A 25,085-nucleotide genomic window follows, 5' to 3' on the forward strand; every position below is an offset into this window, starting at 1 on the left:
ACCAGCATGGGTTTCGAGTTTGTGTGGCGGTTGTATCTCAAATTGCAGGCTGAAATGAGTTCGAAATGATGAGAAGAAGATGGAGCTGGTGGTATGAGTTAACAGACAGGAAAGGAGCTTGATGAGACGAACAACTGTGTTGCTGAAGAACTGATGCTGTTGTCGTTAGTTTGTGATGGGATTTGGAGAGGAATTGAAGGTGGTTATTGATTCACAGCAACGCCACTGCATTGTGCTCTGCAAACGTTTGCAGAATTGCCTGATCCATCGAATTCTTGAGCTGAAATATGGAGGAGGCTCAAATGGGTTTTCCAGAAAACTGTAGCATGGAATTTAGCTGAGAAGAAGAAGGAAGAATGGAGGAATCTGTTGGTGTTCTTGGTCAGAAATGTGTGGAATAAATGAGGTATGTGCAGTCAACGATTAAGCTGCTGAACAAGGGAGGAGGAATGGCTCAATTTCGTGGTGATTTGATTGAGTTTTGAGCCTGTGTTGCGGCCATGAAGAGGAGGAGAAACTAGTTTTCTGTGACTGTCTTTGGTTCAAGTTGGTGGCCGGAAGTCAGTGAGACTGGTGCTGTTCTGTCCATGTAGCTGGTTTTGCAGTTGAGATGGAGTGAGAGTATGTTTCTGCTAGGAGTCTCGGTGGTATTCGGTTTGATTTTGAAGTGCTGTGAATTTGGTCAAGGCTAGACAACAAGAACAGAACCAGTTGCAGCTGCTTGACTGCACCGCCTTGTTGCTGTTTTCCGTGGGTATGGAGCTATATTGGGTTTGATTGAGCTGAAGGGTTGCAGATGTTGATTGTCGTTCATTGAGGCTACTTATCAAGGGTCGAATGAGCTGTTCAAATCCAGCAGCGAGACTGAGAAGTTACTGTGTGCAAAGCATGTTTGGCAGCAGTTTGGATTGAGCCAAGGTTGGCAAGGAAGAAGAGTATGCTGTTACCAAAGACGGTGAAGGTTAGCTGCTAGCCATGGTTCGTTGGGTTGCCTTGAGCTTATGGGCCGAGTACAGGGGGGTCTGGCATTGACTAGGATCAGACTTAGAAGGCTACAGAATATGCAGACTTAAGGCGCAAATATATCTTATTTTGGAAGGAATTTCTTGCCGTGAAAACAGCCAAGAAGAGGTGACTTTGGCGAGGGTTTTGGGAGTTGAATGGCTGAGATTGAAAGCTTACAGGGTCTGTCTATGTTTGGGATTATTGGGTGTTGATCAAGTCACGATTTTACAGGGCAGAGAAGATATAAAAAAGAGGCTCAGAATACAAGGTAAACTACCTCTTTTGCACCAGTTTTCTGAACATCAGCTGCTCGACGAAAGTTCTGAAAGAAAAGCTGCAACCTGAACCGGATTCCTGCAGCTGCTTAGTTCCTCACAGTGGTTTGCTTTCGCAATTGTTTAAGCCTTGAAACCTTATTTATTTTCAATATATTTTTGTGCTTAAACCAAGAATATGAGTAGCTAATAGCTTTATTGATTAGGAAGGATTTCAAAACTCCAAGCATGTTTTATTAATCAATTCAAGCAAGTTATTCTTTCGAAGAAAATCTTTTGTTGATTATCTTTTACCGTTTTTATGACCATGAGGTGTTTGCTAAGTATCTAAGTGCGCAATTAGGTATTTTGTATGCAACTCTAAAGCTAGTATAGAGAACTTTAATCCGTAATTGTTAGAGTAATCTTTACAAAAGTAGCGGTGCACTATTTGTCGCAAAGGGATTTTGCATGCAATAGCGTGTAAAAGATAACCCTAGGTTAACGTGCAGAGCTTATGAGTATGTGACTAGGAACAACATGATTCACAAATATTAATGCAATCGTTTGAATTACACCTAGAGAGCTTACTTTAGGTGGTCCACTCGATTAGAATCCGCTAGAGAACTTATTATATGGCGGTGATTTAAGGAATCTAAAGATTAGTTGAGCTTATAACTTGTCTTAAGTTGTTAACAATCGTAATTTATTGAAAGTGGAACTTGTATGATTAATAATATCTTGTTTGGTAGTGGCGAATGAATCTCTAGTCAATTTCATCTCATAATTTGAAGTACAATCTTTGCAATTTTCTGAATTTGTATTTTTCAATCACAACAACTTGTTACAAATAATAACATAAAGCTCACACCTCCCTGTCGATACGAACTCAACTTGCCTCACTACTTCTTTATAGATTTGTGTAGCATAAGAGAATTATTATTGATAGGTTGACAACCACATCAAAGTCTCCAGCCAATTTTTGTGATCATGGAACTGTTGAAAAGTTCCATATTCATAAAAATTAAGCCCCCCATAACTTTACGTTTGCATATTGCTGTCCAAGCCTTTGGGTAGTATCCTTTTGGATTTTCTAGATTTTAGCCCCAGAAGAAATCTCTTTGCAGCTTGTTTAAGTCCTGGCAAGTTTGTTTAGGAATTCTGAAGAAGTTTATTTGATAGATACTAACTGTGGATGTAACAGTTTTGATTAGAACTTCCCTGCCAGCAGGATTTAGGGGCACATTTTTCCAACTGGATAGTCTCAGTTTTAGTTTATCCACTCCTGGTTTGAAAGACTTGAGTTTGCTTCTGTGAGTAAATAGAGGAGAACCTAGGTATTTGTCATCCAGTTGCAAAACTTGAACTCCCATGATGTTGCTGATGGCTGAGAAGAGGTTTGGATCAGTGTTTTTGCTGAAAAACACTCCTGATTTGTTGAAATTAATAAGTTGTCCAGAAGTTTCTCCAAAAATATTGAGGATGTCCATGAGATTCTGAGCTTCTACTTTGTTTGCTTTGCAGAACACCATGCAATCATCAGTAAACACAAGATGATTATTAATGGAGGGTGCACCTCCACATATTTTTATTCCAGTAATGATAACTAAATCCTCAGCATGAATAAGACTTCTTGAGAGGGCTTCCATGCAGAATAGAAAGAGGTAAGGGGATAGGATCTCCTTGCCTTAATCCTCTTGAGGGGTTGAAGAAAGAATCTGGTGAGCCATTGACAAGGACAACAGAAATAGTGGTGGTGATACATTGCATTTTGTTGCACCATTATTCATTGAAGCCTATCTTTGTCATGATGGCGTTGAGGAAGTTCCAATCCACTCTGTCAAAGGCTTTTGCCATGTCAATCTTATACCCATACTCTCATTCTCACCTTTGGTGCCTCTTTTGGATCTCATAGAGTGTATAAGTTCATGAGGAATAGCAATATTATCATAGATTTGTCTTCCAGGTATGAATGCAGATTGGTAATGGGATATAATTTTGTTGAGAAAGGGTTTCATTCTATAGGCTAAGAGCTTGGAAATGATTTTATATGTGGTATTACAAAGACTGATAGGTCTGAATTGACTTGGGGAAGTAGGATTTTCTACTTTGTGTATGAGAGATATGAAGGTTGCATTCATTTCTTTTAGAATATGACCAGACATGAAAAAGTGTTGCACCATTTTAACAATGTCTTCTCCAATGATATCCCATTTAGCTTGGAAGAAATTTGGGGGAAAGCCATCTGGTCCTAGAGCTTTGTCCTTAGCCATGCCGAAGAGGATGCTTTTAACTTCATTGTGGTCTGGGATTCTATTTAGAATATTGTTGTCAGTTGAGGTAATAGTGGTGGGAATTATGTTGATAATTTCTGGGTTGATGAGAGGACTTTCAGTAGTAGCCATTTTGGAGAAATGTTGAGTGAAGCAGTGTTTTATCTCTTGATGACCTGTAATCCATTGTCCTTGACTGTCTTGGATAGCATCAATCTTGTTTCTTCTTATTCTGCACTTGATAGCTCCGTGGAAGTAATTGTGTTTTAGTCTCCCAGCTTAATGAATTGATCCATGCTCTTTGTCTTCCAAAAATTTTCTTCAACATCCTTCCAATCTTTGAGGTGATATCTAGATAATTTAATGGCTTGAATTATATCAGCTCTGAAGTAGTTTGTTTGTAACCAGAGAAGGTGCTGCTTGCATTCTTCAATGTTAATTTTAATGTTGCCATAGACCTTCTTGTTCCACTTTCTGAGATGTAGCTTGATGTCTTTAAGCTTTCTAGCTATAAGAAAAGCACTAGAACCAGTAAGGTTCTTTCTCCATCATTCAGATATAATTTCCTTGCAGTCCTTTTGATCTAATCATGGACCAAAGAACTTGAATGGAATTTTACCATTTTTCCAAGAGGGGTTAGAATTGAGTAGAATGGGGCGGTGATCAGAACCAATAGCAAGCATATTAGTGATGGTAGTATTGGGATGTAGTAGAAGCCAACTATCAGTGGCCAGACCTCTATCCAATCTTTGTTCAGTGAGATTGTGGCTATCTCTTTTGTTTGACCAAGTGAAAGGAAAACAAGTGGAGCCCAATTCCACTTAATCAAGGATTTTGTTGCTAAATATAGCAGCTTCATTGGTATCTATAGGATGAGCACTAAATTTTTCAGTGTCATGAAGAATAATATTTAGGTCTCCAATAACCAACCAAGGTAAGTTGTTAATGGCAGCAATATTTTCCAGCTCTTTCCAAGAGATGAGTTTACTATTTGTATCATATGGACTACCATAGTAACCAGTGTATAACCAAGGAGAGCCACTGACAGGCCTAACAATAGCATTGATATGATTGAGAGAATAATCAAGTATTTAAATGTTTAGATTACTCTTCCATATCAATGTTAATCCACTAGCAGTACCACTATCCCCTCCTGGGTTAACAAACCAATAGTTATGGACATTTATCTCATTCATAGTTCTTTTGAGGTTTTCTTGTTTTTGTTTAGTCTCAGAGATAAAGATAATGTCAGGATTTAGCTTGTTCAACATATCATTTAGCATCCCTTGTTCCCGGTCCTTGACAATTCCATGCCAAAGTGGTAAAGAATTGCCAAAAATAGGACACTAGAGGATATTTTGAGAATAGTCTTCTAGTGATATGGTCATAAATTGCATTCACGGTCATATAGTAGAAAAGTCTAAGTATAAAAGGAAATGAGTGCAAGAGAGGAAGAGTATAGAGATGTACCATATTAGCAGTTGAGGAAGATCCCAAGCCACCATTATCCATCAGAGTATTGTTGTTGGAGTCAAGAGACATTGCAAATTTGTTATCCTGATCTTTGAACCTTTTGAGACAGTCAGAGTCAAAAGAATTGATTTCAATACCATCTTCATCTTGGGTAGGTTTCTTTCTTTTGGTTTCCAACATGGTGTCTAGGAGACCATGTCTCCTTTTTCTTTGTGGAATGATCAGCTTCCATTCTAGCTTTAATTTGAGCTAGAGTTGGCAAGGAGTTGAAGGGGAAGGGTTTTGGTGGAGGGGAGATTGGGAAAATGCTATCAGGGTCCACAGTGTGTTGGTCATCAGTGTTTGAGGTGCTAACAGTTTTAGTGCTTGTAGCAGTTTTCATCCGTGGATAGGTTTTCTTGTAATTTCCAGCATTTTTCTTTGCTAACTCCAGTTTTTTGTTCTTGATTTGGCAAGCTAAAACATTTGGGTGAGGTTGGAAATTGTCTAGTGGTGTTTCAAGTTGAGTATTAAAGATGAGTGGATCCTTAGAAGATGAGGCAAGGTTTGCAATAGATGTTTCAAGCTCCAATTTTTTTCTATTTTCATTTTTATCTCAAATTCAGCGGCTGCATCAGCATCAAAGTAGGGTCTATAGATGATGTTTTTTCCAGCTTGTGCAATTTTTTGTTGCTGGGTTCTTTGTGGAGGAGCTGGTTGAGGGGTTGGAAAGTTGTTGTAGTGGGATTGAGAGTGATTTGGTGGGGACGTACAAGGGGGACTTGGGTGATCTAAGTTTCTGCAGACTTTACAAAATTTTATTCCATTGAGAGCATAAGAAAGTTCAAGCCAGTGTGAAGTAGTGGTGGTTTCAAAAGCTTCAATACCAAATTTTAGATCTCTGGTAACATCAAATGTAATCTTTAACTCCAAATTCTTTTCAAATTTGTCTCTTCCATAGGCTTTCTTAACAGTTTGGTAGACTTAAATTGGCCCGAGGATACCTTGGATGTCTGGTATGATGTGGGATGGTATTCTTTTGATAAGTAACCAGATCATCACCTTTTTGAATTGTCTTCATTTATCAATTCAAGTCCTCCTACAGGAACACCAACCAGGACCATAAGCTTATCAAAAAATCCTCTTGTTCCACAATTTCTCAGAGTGTAGTAGTCTTCCTCATGGGTGAGTCTGAGGATGTAGTACTTTCTTCTTCTATTCCAGTTTTCCACTTAAACTTTACTTTGTAGCTCCCAATAAGCATTGATGAAGGAACTAACTTTTGAAGTTTGGAAACAGATGTTGGTACAGAGTTTTCCAATGAAACACCATTTCCAATCAGGGGGTTGCTTGGTTCTGATATTTTCAGAGTTAATGAAAACTTTTGGGAATAGTTCCTCAGGGATAGTAAGGGCAGTGTTCATCTTGTTTACAAGGTTATCTATGCTATGAGGAGGGGTGTTAGAGGAAGAGGCCATAGTAAGGTAGTAAGCAGTTTTGCAGAGAAGAGAGAAAGTAGAGTGATGTTCACCAATATGGCAGGGGTAAGTGTAGGGGTTGATAAAGTGAGGGAAGAGATTGCAGGCTTTAATTTGAAAATTATTCACAGGTTTAAATATTTGTTTCCTATCGATTTTTGTTTGTAGGAGATCATGGGATATTGTGTAGTTTTGTTTTGGCTTGAAAGCTCTGATGTTGAGATAACATATTTCTTTCCTGACAGTTGATTGGTGTCGTACAACTTTCCTTCGTGGCCATGGAGGCATGCGTTGGGTGGCTAATGGTGCTTGGTGACTAACCCTGTGATAAAAACAAAGGTTAGCATAGAGAGCCAAAGATAGTACATTACCTGTGTCGGTATTGGTGTTGTTGGTGTGTAGTGCGACTTGTGTTTGACTAGGAGGACGTGAATGTCTTGAGAGGCGTTGCGCTCCTAGTTGGCATTGTTTATTTACTTGGGTCAGAAGTAGAGCTGTGTAGTACCGGGTGTGGCTTTTGTTGAACCAGATATTCCGAATACAGCTAAGACCACGGTTCCAGTGTTGGACTGAGCAGTGTTGGAATCTGCAATTCTGTAGGACCATGTTGTGTTAATATGGATCTTCAATTGGGTAGTTTGTCAAGAAAAAAATCAATTTAAAATTACCCAAGATCCAACCCGTATTAGAGGAAGTTTTGTAACTGCCAAGTGTTTGATGTCGCTCCGCATGAGCCAATAGAATGTAGTTAATTTCGCAAGACCATTGCAAATAGCCAATAGGCTTTCCACTGCGCATAATCAAGAAACACCAATCTCTAGGAGTAGATTTCTTAGTGATCAGAGGGACATATGAGACGTTTGACGGTTGCGATGTGAAGACTGTTGCTCTTCCCAGCCAAGATAACAAGAGAAAGAGAAATTCTTTCAACTTCCCATTCAGTTTTTTCCGATCAGAGCCAAGCAGAGATACAGTTTATAGATGCAGATAAAATTTCAAACTATGCCTCATGTTTTGGGTTGCGATGAGGAGGTGTATAATCAGATACCTCCTGATGATGGTCAAGTTGTAAAAAATCCTAGACTGAGTCTGCCAAATTGTCAGGTAATAATCTTTGACATGCAAGAGCAGAGAGTTGAAAATTTATTTTTTGTAGAAAGAATTGCAGAAATAAGTTGTGATCCACACTAATGAATAACTAATGTTGGATATTTTTGTTTCCCACCAATTTGCTAGGATAATATTGTTTGTGGAAGCAGGTCTTCTCCAGGGAGAGGTGAGGAAAGGCATGTGTTTTAGAACAGTGTGTATGAGGGTTGTGGTGGGAGTGGTACTGGGGGTGCAATTGGTGGTGATGGGAATGGTGGTGGTGGGAACAGAGAGGCAGCGACTGGTGGTGGGGGTCAATGTCAGCAGAGAGTACCTTCTCATCCAAATGGTGATCGAATTTGGGGGACGAAATACGGGTGGATGGTTTTTTCTATTCATCCCCATCGAGGCCGATTTGTGATCAATGAGGGAGTGGTACTGGTAGGGGATCAGTATGTAGTTTGTGGAGGTGCACGACAAGGATTTTTTGCAGCACCCGTACCTGAGGATTGATAGGCGCGGAAACCTATTTACGGCCCTGTGGACGGGCTCTCCTCTCAAATAGTCTACCCCCTTCTTATAACCTTCCTTTTCTTTTATTTCATTAATCAAAGAATCAAAATAAATTATTCTATGAAAATATCTTGCATGCAAGTTGATGTATTCATCAATATCTTTCCCCAAATAGTATTTCCACCTCGTTCTTCCAATGAAATAATAATCCCTCCTTATTTCCAAAATCTCCCAAATGAAGAAAGAGTTACTTTATTTCCAAAATAATATCACGTGTAAATATTCCTCAATTAATTCTTCACATGTCAAATAAATTATCTTTCCCGGTGGAATATATTTGTAATAAAGTAAGAAAGATAAAATACTCTCATTTTCAGTTTGCATGTGCCAACCCCACTTTGATTTCAATTCATTTGTTGCGTTTGTGCCTCGCCTATGAAACAATTTTATGCTGCTGATATATATGGAGATACCAGGCCAGCTATATTTTGTCATTTTTTTTCATTGTGGTTGCTGATATATGGAAATACTAGGCCAACCTCATTTCATCATTGTAGTTGATGATATATGGAAATACCAGGCCAACCCCATTTCATGATTGTGGTTGCTGATACATGGAAATACCAGGCCATCATAATAAGTGCTGCTGATATATAGAAATACCAGGACAGCATAATTGATCATTGTGGTTGTTGATACATGGAAATACCAGGCTAACCACATTTCATCATTTTGGTTGCTGATATATGGAAGTACCAGGCCAACCACATATTTCCATTTTCGTCGCAAACACCAATAAGTCTCACATTTTGCTGTTTATTCGCTGGATGATCGAATTCACTTGTACTTTCTACAAAAACACTAAAATAGTATTAGTAACTAAAATGTTGTATCATAGCTAATATAAATATGGGTATAAAATGTATCATATACATGCTTATCAACACCCCACACTTATATTTTGCTAGTCCTCGAGAAAAACAGAGATATTATGCAATTGATTTTTTTTTTTTATTCTAAGAAAAGTGAAAACCTCCAAAAATATGGATAATTACCCACTCCCCCGCACTTAAACATTACATTGTCATCAATGTAATTGAGTCATCCAACGTAGAAATTAAGATGGAAAATAAAAAAATAAACAATAAAAAAAGAGATAAAGTAGAGGAAGCGAATTGTATTTGTTTCCCTACTTTACAATAGCATGTAGTCTCAAACAAGGTGAGGTTGGTACCCCAAAGTTGACATCCAATCATATGTATAGAGTCTAAAAAGTTGAGGATCATCCCAACTAATACGGTCAGCTGAAGATATGTCCCTGTGAACACTATAAACCTCCAAAACGGTATGTAAATTCATCTCAATCGAAAACTGTAAGTGATATTCAAATAATGCATAGATGGGATAAGTAAATAATTCTCATACGCAACAAATTCAGATTGTTTGACAGTTTTTAGTGGCGGAACAGGCTCTAAATCAGGTTCTAAATCAGCTGAAATAATTTCCGCCGAACAAGAGCTCAATGGAGCAATAATATCACGACTCATAGACCCATTATTATCTAAAACGGTTTTATTATTAATATCATCAAGACGAAAAAACTCAGAACTTAATGGCTTAAGGGTCAAGGTCGGATCTTTCTCGACTGATGGAACTAGTCGAGACTCGGACAAAACTAGAGGTTCTAATTTGGGGTTCCATTTATTAGTGTCTAGCAACGGTGCGGACTCTAACAAGGCATTGACTTCACAAATAACACTATCATCATCAAAACCAAACCCAAAATGAGCTAAGCAAACCTCTAATAGATCTTGCAAGTAGCTCTTGCAAAAGCTTGCCGAGTACATACTTGCTTTTCCCCCGCAGCACTTCGGACTAAGGTACCTAAAAAACAAAAATCAAATAAAATGCGTAAAAAGAACTAAGGGAAATCTAAAAGAAGAATAAAAATAAATTATGTAAAGAAAATAAAAATAAGCTATATACAGAAATTGATATCAATTAGAGAGTATTATGCAACCACTCCCCGGCAGCGGCGCCAAAAACTTGATTGGATCGGAAACCTACAATAAAATACTGCAAGCGCACATCGTCTAACTAGTAGACAATGGCAAGTACAGGTTGTTCCCACGAGGAGTGTGAAATTCTCTACCAACTAATACCAAGAATTAACTAATCAATAAGATGATATTTAGGGATTTTTCAGATATCCGGAACAAAATGAAATAATAATTAATCGTAACAAAATGGGTTATGGGTTATTAAGGTTTTCGATTTCCACCAATTCAATCATATAAACTCAATTAATCTCTATGTATTACTCAAGACAAATATTGAACTCAATCTCATGCTTCGGAAGATGGTATGTTAAATTCTAAAATATTGTTTCTCCGCTGTAATATCCTTCGCTTTATGGGTAGTGATTCTAAAGCATTACCTATCAATCCTAAAGCATATCATGTCAATGGATTTAACCGAAGCACGAAATATCAATTGAAAAGCATAGATAATCAAAACAACCACATAAACGATTAATCACCAAGCTATATGAAGAGAAATTACTAGTCAATGAATTATTATTAGAGATATCATCGTAGTGTTTAAACAATTAATTGGATTCCATCTAGACCCTAACAAACGATTTAGCAAACCATGGAGAAAATCAAATCAAAATCACAAAACCCTGTTTCTCCTCTGCGGCTCTGCAGCCACGCTTACCCTCTCAAATATTCGACATCCTTCTTATACACCTTCCCTTTCTTTTATTTCATTAAACAAAGTATCAAAATAAATTATTCTATGAAATACTTGCACACAATTTGATGTCGTCATCAGTATCTTTCCCCAAATAGTATTGTCACCCCGTTCTTCCAATGAAATAATAAACTCTCCTTATTTCCAAAATCTCCCAAATGAAGAAAGAATTATTTTATTTTCAAAATAATCTCACGTGTAAATATTCCTCAATTAATTCTTCACATGGAAAATAAATTATCTTTTCTGGTGGAATATATTTGTAATAAAGTAAGAAAGATAAAATACTTCTCATTTTCAATTTGCATGTGCCAACTCCATTTTGATTTCAATTCCTTTGTTACGTTTGTGCCTCGCCTATGAAACAATTTTATGCTGCTGATATATATGGAGATACCAGGCCAGCTACATTTTGTCATTTTTTTCGTTGTGGTTGCTGATATATGGAAATACCAGGCCAACCTCATTTCATCATTGTGGTTGCTGATATATGGAAATACCAGGCCAACCCCATTTCATAATTGTGGTTGCCGATACATGGAAATACCAGGCCAACCCGGCTGCTGATACATGGAAATACCAGGCTAGCATAATAAGTGATGTTGATATATAAAAATACCAGGCCAGCATAATTGATCATTGTGGTTGCTGATACATGGAAATACCAGGCCAACCACATTTCATCATTGTGGTTGCTCATATATGGAAGTACCAGGCCAACCACATTTTTCCATTTTCGTCACAAACACCATTAAGTCTCACATTTTGCTGTTTATTCGCTGGATGATCGAATTCACTTGTACTTTCTACAAAAGCACTAAAATAGTATTAGTAACTAAAATATTGTATCATAGCTAATATAAATATGGGTATAAAATGTAGCATATACATGCTTATCAAGGATGTCAGATCCACTATTCGGGAGAACCATTCCATCCCCCTTCCTGCTGATGTTGTTATCTTCCAAAAAAATTTTATGTTGGCCCCTGAGATTAAGCAGATGGCTGTAGATATTCCTGTCATTGCTAATGCAGGACAGGGCGAGGTGAATCCTCCTCAGAATGTGACAGCTCCAGGGCCTATGCCAGTACCAGAACCCGCTGCTCCAGTTCTTGCAGAAGAAGCTACAGATGTATCTAGAGATGCTAATGCTGTCTAAACTGGTAGGCCTCAAATCAGAACTCTGAGGGGTATGAGGATTAGGTTGATTACATTCAACAATAATTCTATTTTGGTTTTTCTTGTTTGTCAGAACAAAATTTTCGTTTTTGGTGTTGAATTGTGGTTTTATGAGTTGAATCATGTTGAATTTGGGTTTGTCTAATTTAATTGTGTTCAGTAAAAAAGTGATCTTTTTTTCTATAATTTTGAAAGTGGTATTGCAATCCAGCCAGTGGATAGTTCTGTCTGTTCTAATTTGTCTAATTTTATCATTGGTACTAGTATAGGGGATTCTGATGTAGGGGATTCTTAAGATGTGAGGTGTTTTAATAGAACAGAAATTGAAACTCAAGAAACTTGTGTTGGGCCTCAGGTTGAACTTTATGGAATGAGAGCCTCTCAAATTGATTAACAGGCAAGAGTGATAGAGAGACATACCGGAGTTATAAGGAGGTGGATCAATGTGAATTACCCATTCAATCTTGTAGAGTAACTTCCTTAGGAGAAGTTGTAGATATTGTAGCAGTGTGAGATTGTAGCTAGTATGTTGCCAAGTGATTGAGTAGGAGACGGAGGAGAGATTCAGAGAGGCTTTATAGGTATTCATGAATGGCTTGTATTCATTGCTTTGTAATGCCTTCCAATATGTGTGTATATTTTGATTGCAATCCTTAGGCTAGACTGGCACAGTTAGAGTAGAGTTTGAGACATTGTAAATGTTGCAGTCATTGAGGGGGTGAAATTTGAGTTGCAGTAAGAGAAATTCCTTGTACTCCTGATATTTATCTGACTTTATGAAAAGGGGGTTTCCAGCTTCCATATTTGCAGCGTCAGTGATTTGATCTCTGTTAGAGATTTGATGTTTAATGTTTTTCATATAAGGGGAAAATCCAGCCTCCAAACTTGTGTAGTTAGTGATTTGCTTGTCTATAACTCCATTTCCTGAGATTGTGATTTGAGTAATTTGTGTGATGTCTGTGACGATCTTCATCTTGTCTCCTGTAATTGTTTTGAGGATACTGTGATTGATGCAGTTACAACTAGAGGTGTAAATTGGGCCGGGCTAGCACGTTTACGGCACAGCACAGCACGTTTATATTTGAGCACAGCACGGCACAACACGGGCACAACACGTTTGTATAATGTGATGTGCCCGGCAAATAGGCACATCAGCACGGCACAGCACGCGGCACGTGTAAGCACGCGGCACAACACAACACGGTTAAAAGCACAACACAACACGGTTAAAAGCACAGCACAGCACGACACAACACGGGTAAAAACACAACACGTGTAAAGCACGCGAAAAGCACGTGAAGCACGGCCTACTAGTCAAACCCCTTATTATTTAACAGTCCATTACCTATAATCTATAATCAAACCACGTGCATAGCTAGAAGTACTAACACGTTATCATGTCGTTACCTAGACACGACCTATGTTTGACTAGTATTATAAGCGAAAAGAAAATTTTGAGTTCTCATTTCTCTTTCTCGCAAACCCTTGGGAAGAAAAAAAACCAGACAGGAGACAGCCGTCGCAGCCGCTGGTAAATCTTCTAACAAAACCCCTAATGTCTTTATCTTTACTCTCTGATAGCACTCTTTCTCTCTATTTTCATTCCGTCTAATCAATCAGTTTATATTTTCTTGACAAGATTTGGTTTCAGTGGGATTTTTTCAGCAATTTGAAGCTCAAGGTACGTTTTGTTTTTTTTTTAAGTTAGTTTTTTTGAGTTCTGGTTTGGTAATTTACTCAATCGGACTTTGTATTGTTTAGATCTGTGATTTTTCAAGAGGTTTCATGCATTTTTTGGTGACGAAGTGTTTGTGATATTAATTTTAGAATATGAACATGAAGTGTTTGTTAAAATGTTTGATTTGCATTTTTGTTTTTGTTTTAATCGATCTGTGTGGGGTTCCTACTTGTTAATTTCTGGTTTTTATTTGCAATTCATATTTACCAAATGATTCATTTAACCTATATGGTGTTCCATCTAAACATATTATGTTTATGTTTGGCCTTCAAGATATGGTGTTCTTCAAACAAGATGAAGCCTTCAATGCAGATTAATCAATTCCTATTATTATGTTCCTGTTTAGGTTACTGATCTAAACTTATATATATTTTTTTTATTTTCCTAACATATTACCTGGTTAGGTTATTGATCTGCATGTGCTTGGTTTAACACCATTTATTTTTGACATTTTCAGGTGTACTTGGTGAAGAAAGATATTAAATCAAGTCCCACAGATTGAAATCTTGCTTATCGCTCTAGTTTGACTCCCTTTTATTTTATAAATTTACTGTTTTTCTCCAATTTATATTAGGTATGTTTATAAGCTATGGAATCTGGTGCTGGTGAATCTACTAACCCGTTGAGTACTATAGATTTAGATATGCTTGAGGCCAATCGGGAAGTCCCTGCTGGTCAGGAGAATGCACCTTCCTCTCTTCCTAAAACAAGAAAAAGAACCTCCGAAGTTTGGGCTCATTTTGAAACTAAAGAGGTTCATTTGATAGTTTATGATGCTATTAAGGTGATTGACGAAACTGATAACTTGGACTTTATTAGAAAAATTAGAAGTGCAGTCCTTTACATTACTCATGCTCCTTCTAGGTTACAAGAATTTAAGAAGTCTTTTCAAAATTTTGCTCTTAAACCTAGATCATTTGGATTAGATGTGCATAATAGATGGAACTCTACTTACATGATGTTGAAAGCAATTGAAGGTTATGAAACCGTAATATTGGATGCCCTTATTGATTCTGACTATGAACTGGACATGATTGACTTTGACAATTGTAAGGTGTTTACCAAGTTTTTAGGTGTATTTTATACAGCTACTAAGAAGTTATCTGGAGTTTACTATTCCACCTCTTGCATTGCTTTGAATCAATTGTATAACATTGCAGTATCATTTAAACAATATAGGGATAATAGGCTTTATGGCAGAGTTATTAAGTTGATGGAAGAAAAATATCTGAAATATTGGGAGGCTATTCCACCTCTATTTATCTTGGCGTATGTTATGGATCCAAGGAAGAAAATTATTGGAACAGTTATACTCATAGAAGGAATTGCTAATGCCTTTGATAGAGAACCTCTTGATAGTTTTGCATCTGTGCATCAAATGCTTTTGAAACTGTTTAATCATTATTCCAGTACTCATGGTAGTAATGTGCAAACTACTGTGGCCCAATCTCAATCCGATTTTGGTGAACTAGATCCATCAGAAAGATTGTTATCAACTTGTTCTACCACTGTTTCAAGTGGCACATCTAATACCAATTCAATTTCTGAACTTGTTAGGTATTTAGAGTTGGATGTCACTGTTTTCCTTGGAAGTAAGGAATTGGGGAGTAATTTTGATATTTTGCAATTTTGGAATACTCATGGAAATAGTTTTCCAATTTTGCAGATTATGGCTCGTGATTTACTGACTCCGCCTGCATCAACAGTGGCTTCGACTTGCCCCTGATATTTTGGATGCTCTAGTGTGCTCAAAGGATTGGAATGACGCTCGGAAGAGAAGACATGAGTTTAATGATGAATATGAGGAAGTCTTCTCAAGGTTCGATGGTTAAATTGTCACTGGAAGGTATGTAAAGATAGTATCCTCTTGTTTTGTTTTAGTTCTTGCAACTGTTACCCCTTTTTAAGATACACTAGCTTAAAGCAACAAACACTTTGTAGAGTACTGGAATTGGGCAAATGTGAACAATTCTTTCCATCAACATTATAAATCATTGTTCACTTTATTTTGTGATTAAATTCATTCTAAATGTTCCTTCACAGGTGATTCCACTTTTTTGACATGGATCTCGCAGAGCCATGAAAGCTTACAAATATTTTTTGTGCTGCTGATTAGCTATGCTTGGAATGTGCAGTTATGTAAAGCTATATTTTGGATGCAGTTAGTTTGTAAAGCTATATTTTGGATGTACATTTATCAGATGTTTTCTCTTACCCCACAGCTACAAGGTTTTGTTCAGTCTGGTGAAATGGCATATTTTGGATGTATAGAGCTTGTTCTCTGCTGAATATTTGCTCTGTTTTTTTTTCTTTTTTTTTCCTGTTTAGTTAATGGGGTATACCCCATTTCCTTTTTAACTTGTAAACTGGACTGGTGGTTCACCAATCAGACTTGTGGGTTGCCTATGTTTTTTATCTTAATATATATAATATTTTTGGTATATTACGTATAGCACGTGCGCCGACACAGCACAGCACGACACAACACGTGAATAAATGGACTGTGCCCGTGGGCTGTGTTGTGCCGAGCTTTTGACTAATCCAGCACAGCCCAGCACAGCACGTTTAAATTGTTGGCACAGCCCAGTACAGCACGTAGCACGCCAAACACCTGACTTTGTGGGCTGGGTTGTGCCGGGCTGGCACGTTTTACACCTCTAGTTACAACAACACGGATGCGAATGATTTAAGATAGCCATTCGAAATCAGGTGATGAAAAATCTTAACATTTGGTGAATTTCCGGTGAAAACTCCAGTGGGAAAAGACCGTTGAAGAAGGAAAACAAAAAGAAACGGCTAGGAGTGAACGTCGAAGGGAGAGATCAGGTAAGAGTTCGGGGAGAGGAGAGAGGGGAGAGCTCATTGTTTATCTTCAAAATGACCAAACAATCGTCTCTTTATCGATTCACAAGTTTAATTAATTTCTTGGATTCTGGAGAGCTACTTCATTCAATTTTGATCGTCAAAAAGTCGTTTTGAGATAGTGTAGTCTTGTTGCATCAGTAGAGGAGCTGCTGCTTTACGTACGCACGATCGTATAGTTGATGGTAGAGTGGTTGCATGGAGAAAATCCCATCACATAGGGGGCTTTTATATCCTAAAGGCACTAAGGCAGCCACTGGTTATAGTCACCCCTTAACGAAAACGCTACTTTTTAGTATCCGCTGTTCCCTCTCTAAGACTAAACTCTTTTTCTCCATTGAAATTTGCATTCAATCACTCTTCTGGAACCATGATTTTTGGGGGTTTTCGTTTCCAAATCCCTAGCTAAACCCTCCCCTTTTCTCTTGCCAAAACCCCAGAAAAATCGGTTCATAATTTTGCCATTGCTACTTCGATCATCTTCAGAGCTCTTACAAGACGTGGTCTTTGTACTTTTTCTTCCTCTGTTTTATGCTCTAAATGTGTAAGTTCTTCCACCGTATTTACTCCATCGTGATTCAATTTCTCTTTTGCTGTGATCCAATTTCTCTTATGCTAAGTTTTTCATAAAATCTAGTTAGGGTTTTCATTTGTTAGAGGTTTTAATAGTTAAATTCTGTAAGATAAGCTTGATATTCAGTTCAATTTAGAAAAATTATTTGATTTTTCTTTTTAATATGGTAGTGTCAATAGGATATTGGGTGTAGAAATAAATGTTTGATTTTTTTTTATCTTTTTGGTGTATTTGATAGCATGCATTGATTGAAGACAAGAGTAAAACAACTGTGGCCAAACCAACAAAGTTGGTTTTCAATTTCAAAAGTCCTTATGATAACAGGAAAGTTAAAAAATGCCAAATACCTAAGATAATTGAGTCGCCGAATAATAATATGTCATTTGTGTTCACGAAAACTCTCAAAGAAATGATGTACGATATTATCCTTCGGAAAAAAGTTGTTACGGAGAGAGCCCGTGGATTAAGAGTGACCAAGGTTGTTGTTCATGTGCCTCCTTACATAAATGAATTTCCGAAACAAATCATAACCGAAGCGGCAAATGATGCTGGTGTGCACATTGAGCGGTTCATTACAGATGAAGCTGAAACCCTTTTCCTGACGGGACAGATTCTGACAAGGGAGGCTTTGCAATAGTCATCGGTCCTGTGGAAGTCTTTGATGTTCCTATTAAGGTACTTTCTTAACGATTGTTTATTTCAGATAGTTTTTTTTTTAATGCTTTCCGTATGGGCTACTAATCCTTTTTCTCTTTCTCAGGAAATCATACCTGTATTAGAAACAATTTTGAGTGAGTTACAGAAAATTCGGGGATATGACTTGGGAAGATCCGGCAATGGTCCAAAAGATTAAGGATGCAGTTGATAGGGCAATGGAACGAATGTCATCATCAAAATTGAAGAAAACTGATATCAAGCTCAATCTTCCAGTTGAACCTGCAGAGAATACAAAGATTACTTGGTCAATCGATTGATTCTCACTGCACATGAGTAAAGATTCTTCTCTTTTTTTCTTATATTCTGAAAAATTAATCTGTTGTAACTTGTTACAACTCTTTTGTTAATGGGTATGTAGATAGACTAACATTTTAACCAAAACCCCAAAGAAAAAAAGAAGACATGTTTGGCGACTAAAACAAATTTTCACCTATCGGTTGCAGCCTCTAATGAATCCCTTTGATTGTAGTAGTACTGATATTAATCAGAAAACAACTCTATGTGAGAATTTTATCGTGGTTTGTTGGTATGTTGCAAATTCATCGTTAATCTAGCTTGAACAAGTTGATATGTGTACTGTTTTTCCTTTTAGGTGTATGAATAGTGTTGCAATTTGTAGCTCGTTTTAGAATCTTCAATGTTTGTGTGCTCCAGCCCCTTTCAGTTGAAATTACACGGAAATGGGTAAAATTTTGACATTTACAGTTGTCATCTTCGTAAATGTAATGCATGAGTCTGTCTTTTTGAGCTTATTGTGTCCCTTTTTCTTGAATAGCTTGGGCATCAGAAATGTAAAGAGCCAAAATTCCCATGGAGTATCCTTCCATAATGTCTTGTAGCAATTAAACCAGCATTCTTAATCTTTCTTAATAAAACCTATCACATTTTACTGAATTTTATTGCTGATATATAGATTGTTTGGATAACCCTCTGCAGTATCTGTATCATGTGTGTAGGAAGTGTTCCATTGTGGATTTTGCCGACCTAGACGGAAACTTATAAGATAATTGTTAAATTTTTTTTGTGAATCATTCCTCTCTTTGGTCACCAAGGCTAAATTAACGCAGATTTGATTCCATAGGGATTGACAGGAATTACCTTATGTGCCAGTATGAGTTTGTTTGTGCCAAATCATGGAGTATTTGGTCACCTATTACTACTTTTGAGCCACTGTGAGCAAGCAGAACCATATCCTGCTGTTTGGAGCTGCAGGCGTTAGACCTGTGTTTCCTCCTTTGAGGCCGGTCAATTTGATGAAAATAATAAAAGATTACAAGTCTCTCTATTTGGACAGGTTTTCAATTTCTTCTATCTTTTTGGTGCAATTGTGATGGTTGAGGATCTGTTTTGGCTACTTGGCCATGGTGGTGGGTGTCTGATGTTTCAAATGCAGTGTTCTTCGTTGGTACTCAGGCAGAGGTTGCCTGGTGGAAACCCTCTGACATGGGTTGTTCAAGTTCTGGTAGTCGTAGGGAGCTACAAAACCTTTCATTTTTTCTTCAGTAGTGACTTAGTAGTCTTGTATGAGATTCCAGGTGGACACTCTATCATGGAAGAGGAAAGATAGCTCAGTGGTAATTCTAGGTATGGCATCTTATACATTTTGTCAAATGATATATACTCAAAATCGCTTATGCGCCTAGACTAACCAGGGTAATGCTGTTGTTGCAGTGGGTTTATGTTGCTTAAGAAACATCTTCATATCTGATATGTGAAACAAAGATGAAGGAAAATAATGCTTTTAACTCATATTGCTTTGGGGATAATGCTTGCTTTGGAGGTTTTTCCGAAAGTGTATAATAAAGTAACTTCCGTGTTCAACACTATAAGGGAAATGAGGAATCGGTAATCCATTTCATTTTCTTCATTGGATCTTCTATATTTTCATTATATTTGATGAGCTAGGGTGAACAACTGATCCGTTGTAGTCTAGGTGGTCAGGATACTCGGCTCTCACCCTAGAGACCCGGGTTCAAGTCCCGGCAACGGAATTCTTTTTCAGGATAGTTGTTTTTCTTTTTTTCATATGAACCCTAGACTCAAGACTGTGCACTTCCTTCGGCTTCTTTTTCAGGATAGTTTTTCTTTTTTCTTTTTCTCATATGAACCCTAGACTCAAGATTGTTCGCGTATACATATTGATGTTTGTAGTAACACAACATTGACATTGAACCATTTGTACGTGCATGTGAAAATTCAATTCTCAGGGGAACAAGGGAACACCACAGCGGTAAACAGATCTGTGAATCACAAATAATAACGAACCAACGGGATTACACGCTTACATTAACGCTTACATCCAATTGTCTAAAAGACAATGTCAGTCGTGCATTAATATTATAGTTCCCAAATAGCTATCACAACTGACAAAATTTAAGATACTAACATGGTGATTACCTTGTATGGTGAGTGATGCATTATCTGTTGCAAGTTATTTAAATCAGGAGCGACCAACAGACACGGACGATAAAATCGGAAGCACATGAGAACAAAGCAAGTGAGTTAGAGAGCCAGAATGGAGATTCTTTTTGTCCCCTGTGGCTCTCTATATAAGCTTCACAATAGGTCTTCATTTCTGCATCCAAAAAACTGAAATCTAATAATCTTTCTTCTTCTAATTCAATTCAAAATGGCTTCTTTCCATGTTCGCTCCATCAGTTTACCTAAAAACTCCCATCCTCTCACTCTTGCAGTGGAGGAACAATTGTGCCAACTAAAAGCATCTTCATCAATCTGCCAAAATTTATCTGGTCTCCAAAAGTTATATGAGTGTGTCGAGGATTTCCTTTCTACCCAAGATGGAAAATGCTTAGACACTGTTTTGGATGGATCTATCATGTTGTTGGATGTTTGCAGTATTATTAAGGATGTATTGTCTCAGATGAGACAATCTGTTCAAGAATTACAGTCATCCATTCGTAGACGATCAAATGAAGTTTCTGAATACATGATCTCAAGCAAGAAGATCACCAAATTGATCCGCAAGTGCCTTGCAAATCTTAAGAACAACAAGAAAGACGATACTGAAAGTAGCTTGCTAGCAGAAGTAGAAGCTACAACTCTTGCAGTTTTTGAGTCTATACTGTCCTTTGTTTCAGTGCCAAAACAAAACAAGTCTTTGATCTCTAAATTGACGATCACCAAGCGGGTTGCACACACCGAAGAAACTTCCGAAGTAATGAAGGTTGAGAATATGGTAAAAGCCCTTACCAAAGGCATTGAAGTAAACAATGCACAAAAAACATTGGGAGCCTTCGAAATGACCCTTCAAGATCTTGAAGATGGACTAGAAACTGTATTCAGGTGTTTAATCAAACACAGAGTTTCACTTCTCAACATCAACTAGTAGTAACATATATTGCTATTGATCCACCGTTAGCATTTTCGCGTTTTATTATGAAAATGCTCATGGAATTTTGTAAACATATACTGTAAATGAGAGAAAGTAAATATCAATACAAAAAATTCTTTAACTACATATATTTGTTCGTTAAATTCATCTCTATTTTTTTACTGGCTGCAAAATACATCACTGCAATAATTTAGCGTTCATGTTCGGTAATGGTTAACTACGTGTTCATCCTTATCAAAATGCCATTGACTTAATTATTGGATCGTAATTAAAGAAATGGTTATGTAGTTAGATCGGGAACATATTCGATAAGCAATCAATATCTTACAGATGCAAAACCGATCTTATTTAGGCTGTCAGTATAGTATTCTAATTGTCTGCAGAGATAAATATCCAAAAAATGCGAATCAAAATGCATGTGTGGCTACATACCTATCTTGCTTACCTCCTCCACCCACCCCTTCATATAGGTAAAACAACAGTGACTTTTCTTTTGTTAATCATAAAATTATGAAAATGTTGTAAGATGAGGAACCATGAGATCCTAAAGGTAAGCGTATCACTTTATGGTGGACAAAAATAATAAGCACGTACGATCTTTTAGTATCGCTGCATTGACATTGTAATGTATGATGCATCTGATAATTTGAGGGTATTTTAAGATTCCAAATGCTAGCGTAGCACGCTTACATTGACATATACCCATATGCGGATTAGGCATCAAGAACAACATTAGAATAACGTACCACAATGGAAGAAAAACTCCGCCACTGATTAAATCATTTGGTTCTTACCAATAATATCTCAAGTTCATTGCAAGCTTGCAGAGACAAAGCGCTACTGCTAGTTGTGGCCATGAGATGGACAACTAAAGATAAAAAGTACCCGTAAATGAGATATGCAAGGCTCCTCTCCTTTCATAGAAACTTAACAGAAGGCCTGACAAAGGCTACAAAAAAATTAAATACATAACAAGCGTGTGTATGGCAACCGATTTTCTTGGTACGTTATTTCCGTTCATGTGGTTTAAGCTTATATTTTTGTTCTGAGATATCGAGTATCAAAAGATGTTTCTTGTTCGTTTCTTATAAGCTTCGTATAAGCTTGCGAAGTTGGTTGCTAGGGGTACGGGGAACAACCCAGCAACAGGAAGGTGAACCATAACGTACAAAAAACGAACACCAGACTACGCACTTGCATCTAAATCATATATATCAAGGCTGTCATATTCCTATTGTTGGAACGGAATTATATATCAGACGTGCACATACATATTGTGTCCCAGTGTTTAGACTTTGTCGCTTACATGTTTGAAAGTTTTAAAGTGAAGACATGGGGTGCACATAACCAAGTAATTGATAAGAACAACCAGCAGACACGGAGTGTCAACTTCGGAAGCACACGAGACTAAAAACAATAACTAATTTGGAGATCTTAGTTATAGAGATTCCTTATATCCCCTCGGCTCTCTCAGAATAGGTATTCATTCTACAGTTTGGCCGGGACCTTCCTTTTCAGTTTCAACAGTCTCATTTGAAGCTTCCTTTTCAGCTTCAGCAGTCTCATGAACTTCAGATTCAGATGATATACCACAAGGTTTTTCTGGAAATGTGTCACTGTTAATATCCATGACAGGGACCATTTCAGCTTCACTGTTTTTCTGACAAGCTGCCATACTAGCAGTTTCGCCGAGACCTTCCTTTTCAGTTTCACCAGTCTCATTTGAAGCTTCCTTTTCAGCTTCAGCAGTCTCATGTGAAGCTTCCATGGTTTCACTGTGAATACCCTGGACAACATCAGGTCCGCCGGTATCTTCCTTTCCAAGTCCAGGAGTCTTGTTTGAAGCTTCCTTTTCAGCTTCAGGAGTCTTTGTTGCAGGTCCGCTGGTACCTTCCTTTTGAAATCCAGGAGTCTCATTTGAAGCTTCCTTTTCATCTTTAGGAGTCTTCACTGCAGATTCGATGGTTTCATTGCGAATTGTATCATTCTGAGATTTGTCCTGGCCACCTCCTTCTAGGTTTTCTGCCACCTTCAGTCGGTCATCCTCGCCGTCCCCTCTTGCTGACACTTTATCATTATTTGAGGTGTTACCACCTTCATCATCCATGGGGTTATCCTCGTCAACCCTTGTATCACTTTGAGTGTTGTCCAGACCAACACCTTCTAGGTTTGCTGTAACTATATTATCACCATATTCTTTATTCCCCATATTAGCATCACCTTCACCATTCAATGGGTCGTCCACCTCCTCCCTTCTTGTCAGCACTCCATTCACTGAGGTGTTACCATCTTGATGAATCGTATTTGCTGCTACTTCAAATCGTATATGAAAATAAGTTGCAAGAATTCGGGTTGCTGTAAGTTTTACAATTCAAGCAAAGTTAGAGTTTCAATTTTTATTTTATTTCGATTTTGTTTCAATTTAGATAGTTTGAAATTTTGATTTGTTTTAAAATCATAAGACTATGTTTTGAAATTTTAAAATTTTAATTTAGGGTTTAGGGTTTGAAATTTGTGCTTGCAAATAAGTTACTGATGGGATCATGTTAGGCTTAGATCGCAGGTATTTTTATTCATTGTAGATCTAGCATATAAGCCTAAAATCATCCCATCGGGAACTTATTTGTCAGCACAAATTTCAAACCGTAAACCCTAAATTAAAATTTTAAAATTTCGAAACATAGTCTACAAATTAAAATAAAACGAAATTTCAAATAATTAAAATTGAAACAAAATCAAAATAAAAGCAAAACTGACACTCTAGGAAACCGAATTCTTGCAACCTATTTTAAGGAATTTGCATTTCAAATTCATTTGATATATCAGGGGTTGAATTGTAAAAACTTACAGCAAACCGAATTCTTGCAAACTATTTTCAGGAATTTGAATTTCAAATTCATTTGATATACCAGGGGATGAATTTGAAGTAGCAGCAAATACGATTCATCAAGATGGTAACACCTCAGTGAATGGAGTGCCGACAAGAAGGGAGGAGGTGGACGACCCATTGAACGGTGGAGGTGATTGTAGCCCCCCTAAGCTAGGAGTTGACTAATCCAAGAGATTAGCTAAATAAAGAGGCACTACGAATCTAATTCAAATACTTAAACATTCAATTAAGAAATCTGCTACAAAAATCTTATCCCAAAACTAACCCTGCTCGGAATATATATACATGAACTTCTCTCAAATGATACACATACAATAGTCAATTGGTTTACAGATACAATAGACAACATAATAAACATAGAAGAAGTTAACTAATTAACAGAGTCAACACTTGAGGCTTTCGCTGCGCAACTCTGATCTGTCTCTGACAACTGAAAGTGGGAATAATTAACATTTACCTTCTAAGTAATCATAAACAAGATTAAGAAAAACAATAATGTTTTCTCAGACATTAAATAGTGACCAAGTCACTGAGATACACAAACACGAATATGGACAAGCTCTTTCTTCAAACAATGTATACTATGGTTGTGCAATTCGGAACTCGCAAATCCACACCTAATCGTAAATATGGATGTCGACAATTCCGAACTCGCAAACTGTCGACCGATATAAGCATAAAAGCTGAATTCATGTAGATATAAATGTGAAAGAGCATATCCTCACAGAAGTAAACAAACATGTATATGGACAAACTCCTTCTTCAAACAATGTATACTATGGTTGTGCATTTCCGAACTCGCAAATCCACACCTAATCGTAAATATGGATGTCGACAATTCCGAAATCGCAAACTGTCGACCGATATAAGCATAAAAGCTGAATTCATGTAGATATAAATGTGAATGAGCATATCTTATATACCACAAGTGGAAATTCATATTTCCCATAACAAT

General features: G+C 37.4%; 1 protein-coding gene and 1 non-coding gene across 2 annotated transcripts; both read left to right on the forward strand.

Moving 5' to 3' along the window:
• The first annotated feature begins 19,806 nt into the window (after positions 1-19,806).
• On the forward strand, positions 19,807-19,879 carry TRNAE-CUC. The gene has a single exon. It is a non-coding gene; the product is annotated as a tRNA-Glu (tRNA).
• A 619-nt stretch (positions 19,880-20,498) lies between these two features.
• On the forward strand, positions 20,499-21,234 carry LOC113304915. Its single transcript, XM_026554036.1, has one exon. The coding sequence runs from the start codon at positions 20,518-20,520 to the stop codon at positions 21,232-21,234; it is 717 nt and encodes a 238-aa protein (XP_026409821.1). The 5' UTR covers positions 20,499-20,517.
• Positions 21,235-25,085: the final 3,851 nt, after the last annotated feature.

The sequence above is a fragment of the Papaver somniferum genome, chromosome 8 (assembly GCF_003573695.1).
Source record: "Papaver somniferum cultivar HN1 chromosome 8, ASM357369v1, whole genome shotgun sequence".
In the NCBI taxonomy this organism is placed as follows: Eukaryota; Viridiplantae; Streptophyta; class Magnoliopsida; order Ranunculales; family Papaveraceae; genus Papaver; species Papaver somniferum.

Coding starts and splice junctions, on each gene's coding strand:
- LOC113304915 (XM_026554036.1), top strand. CDS start 20,518: ATGGCTTCTTTCCATGTTCGCTCCATCAGTTTACCTAAAAACTCCCAT.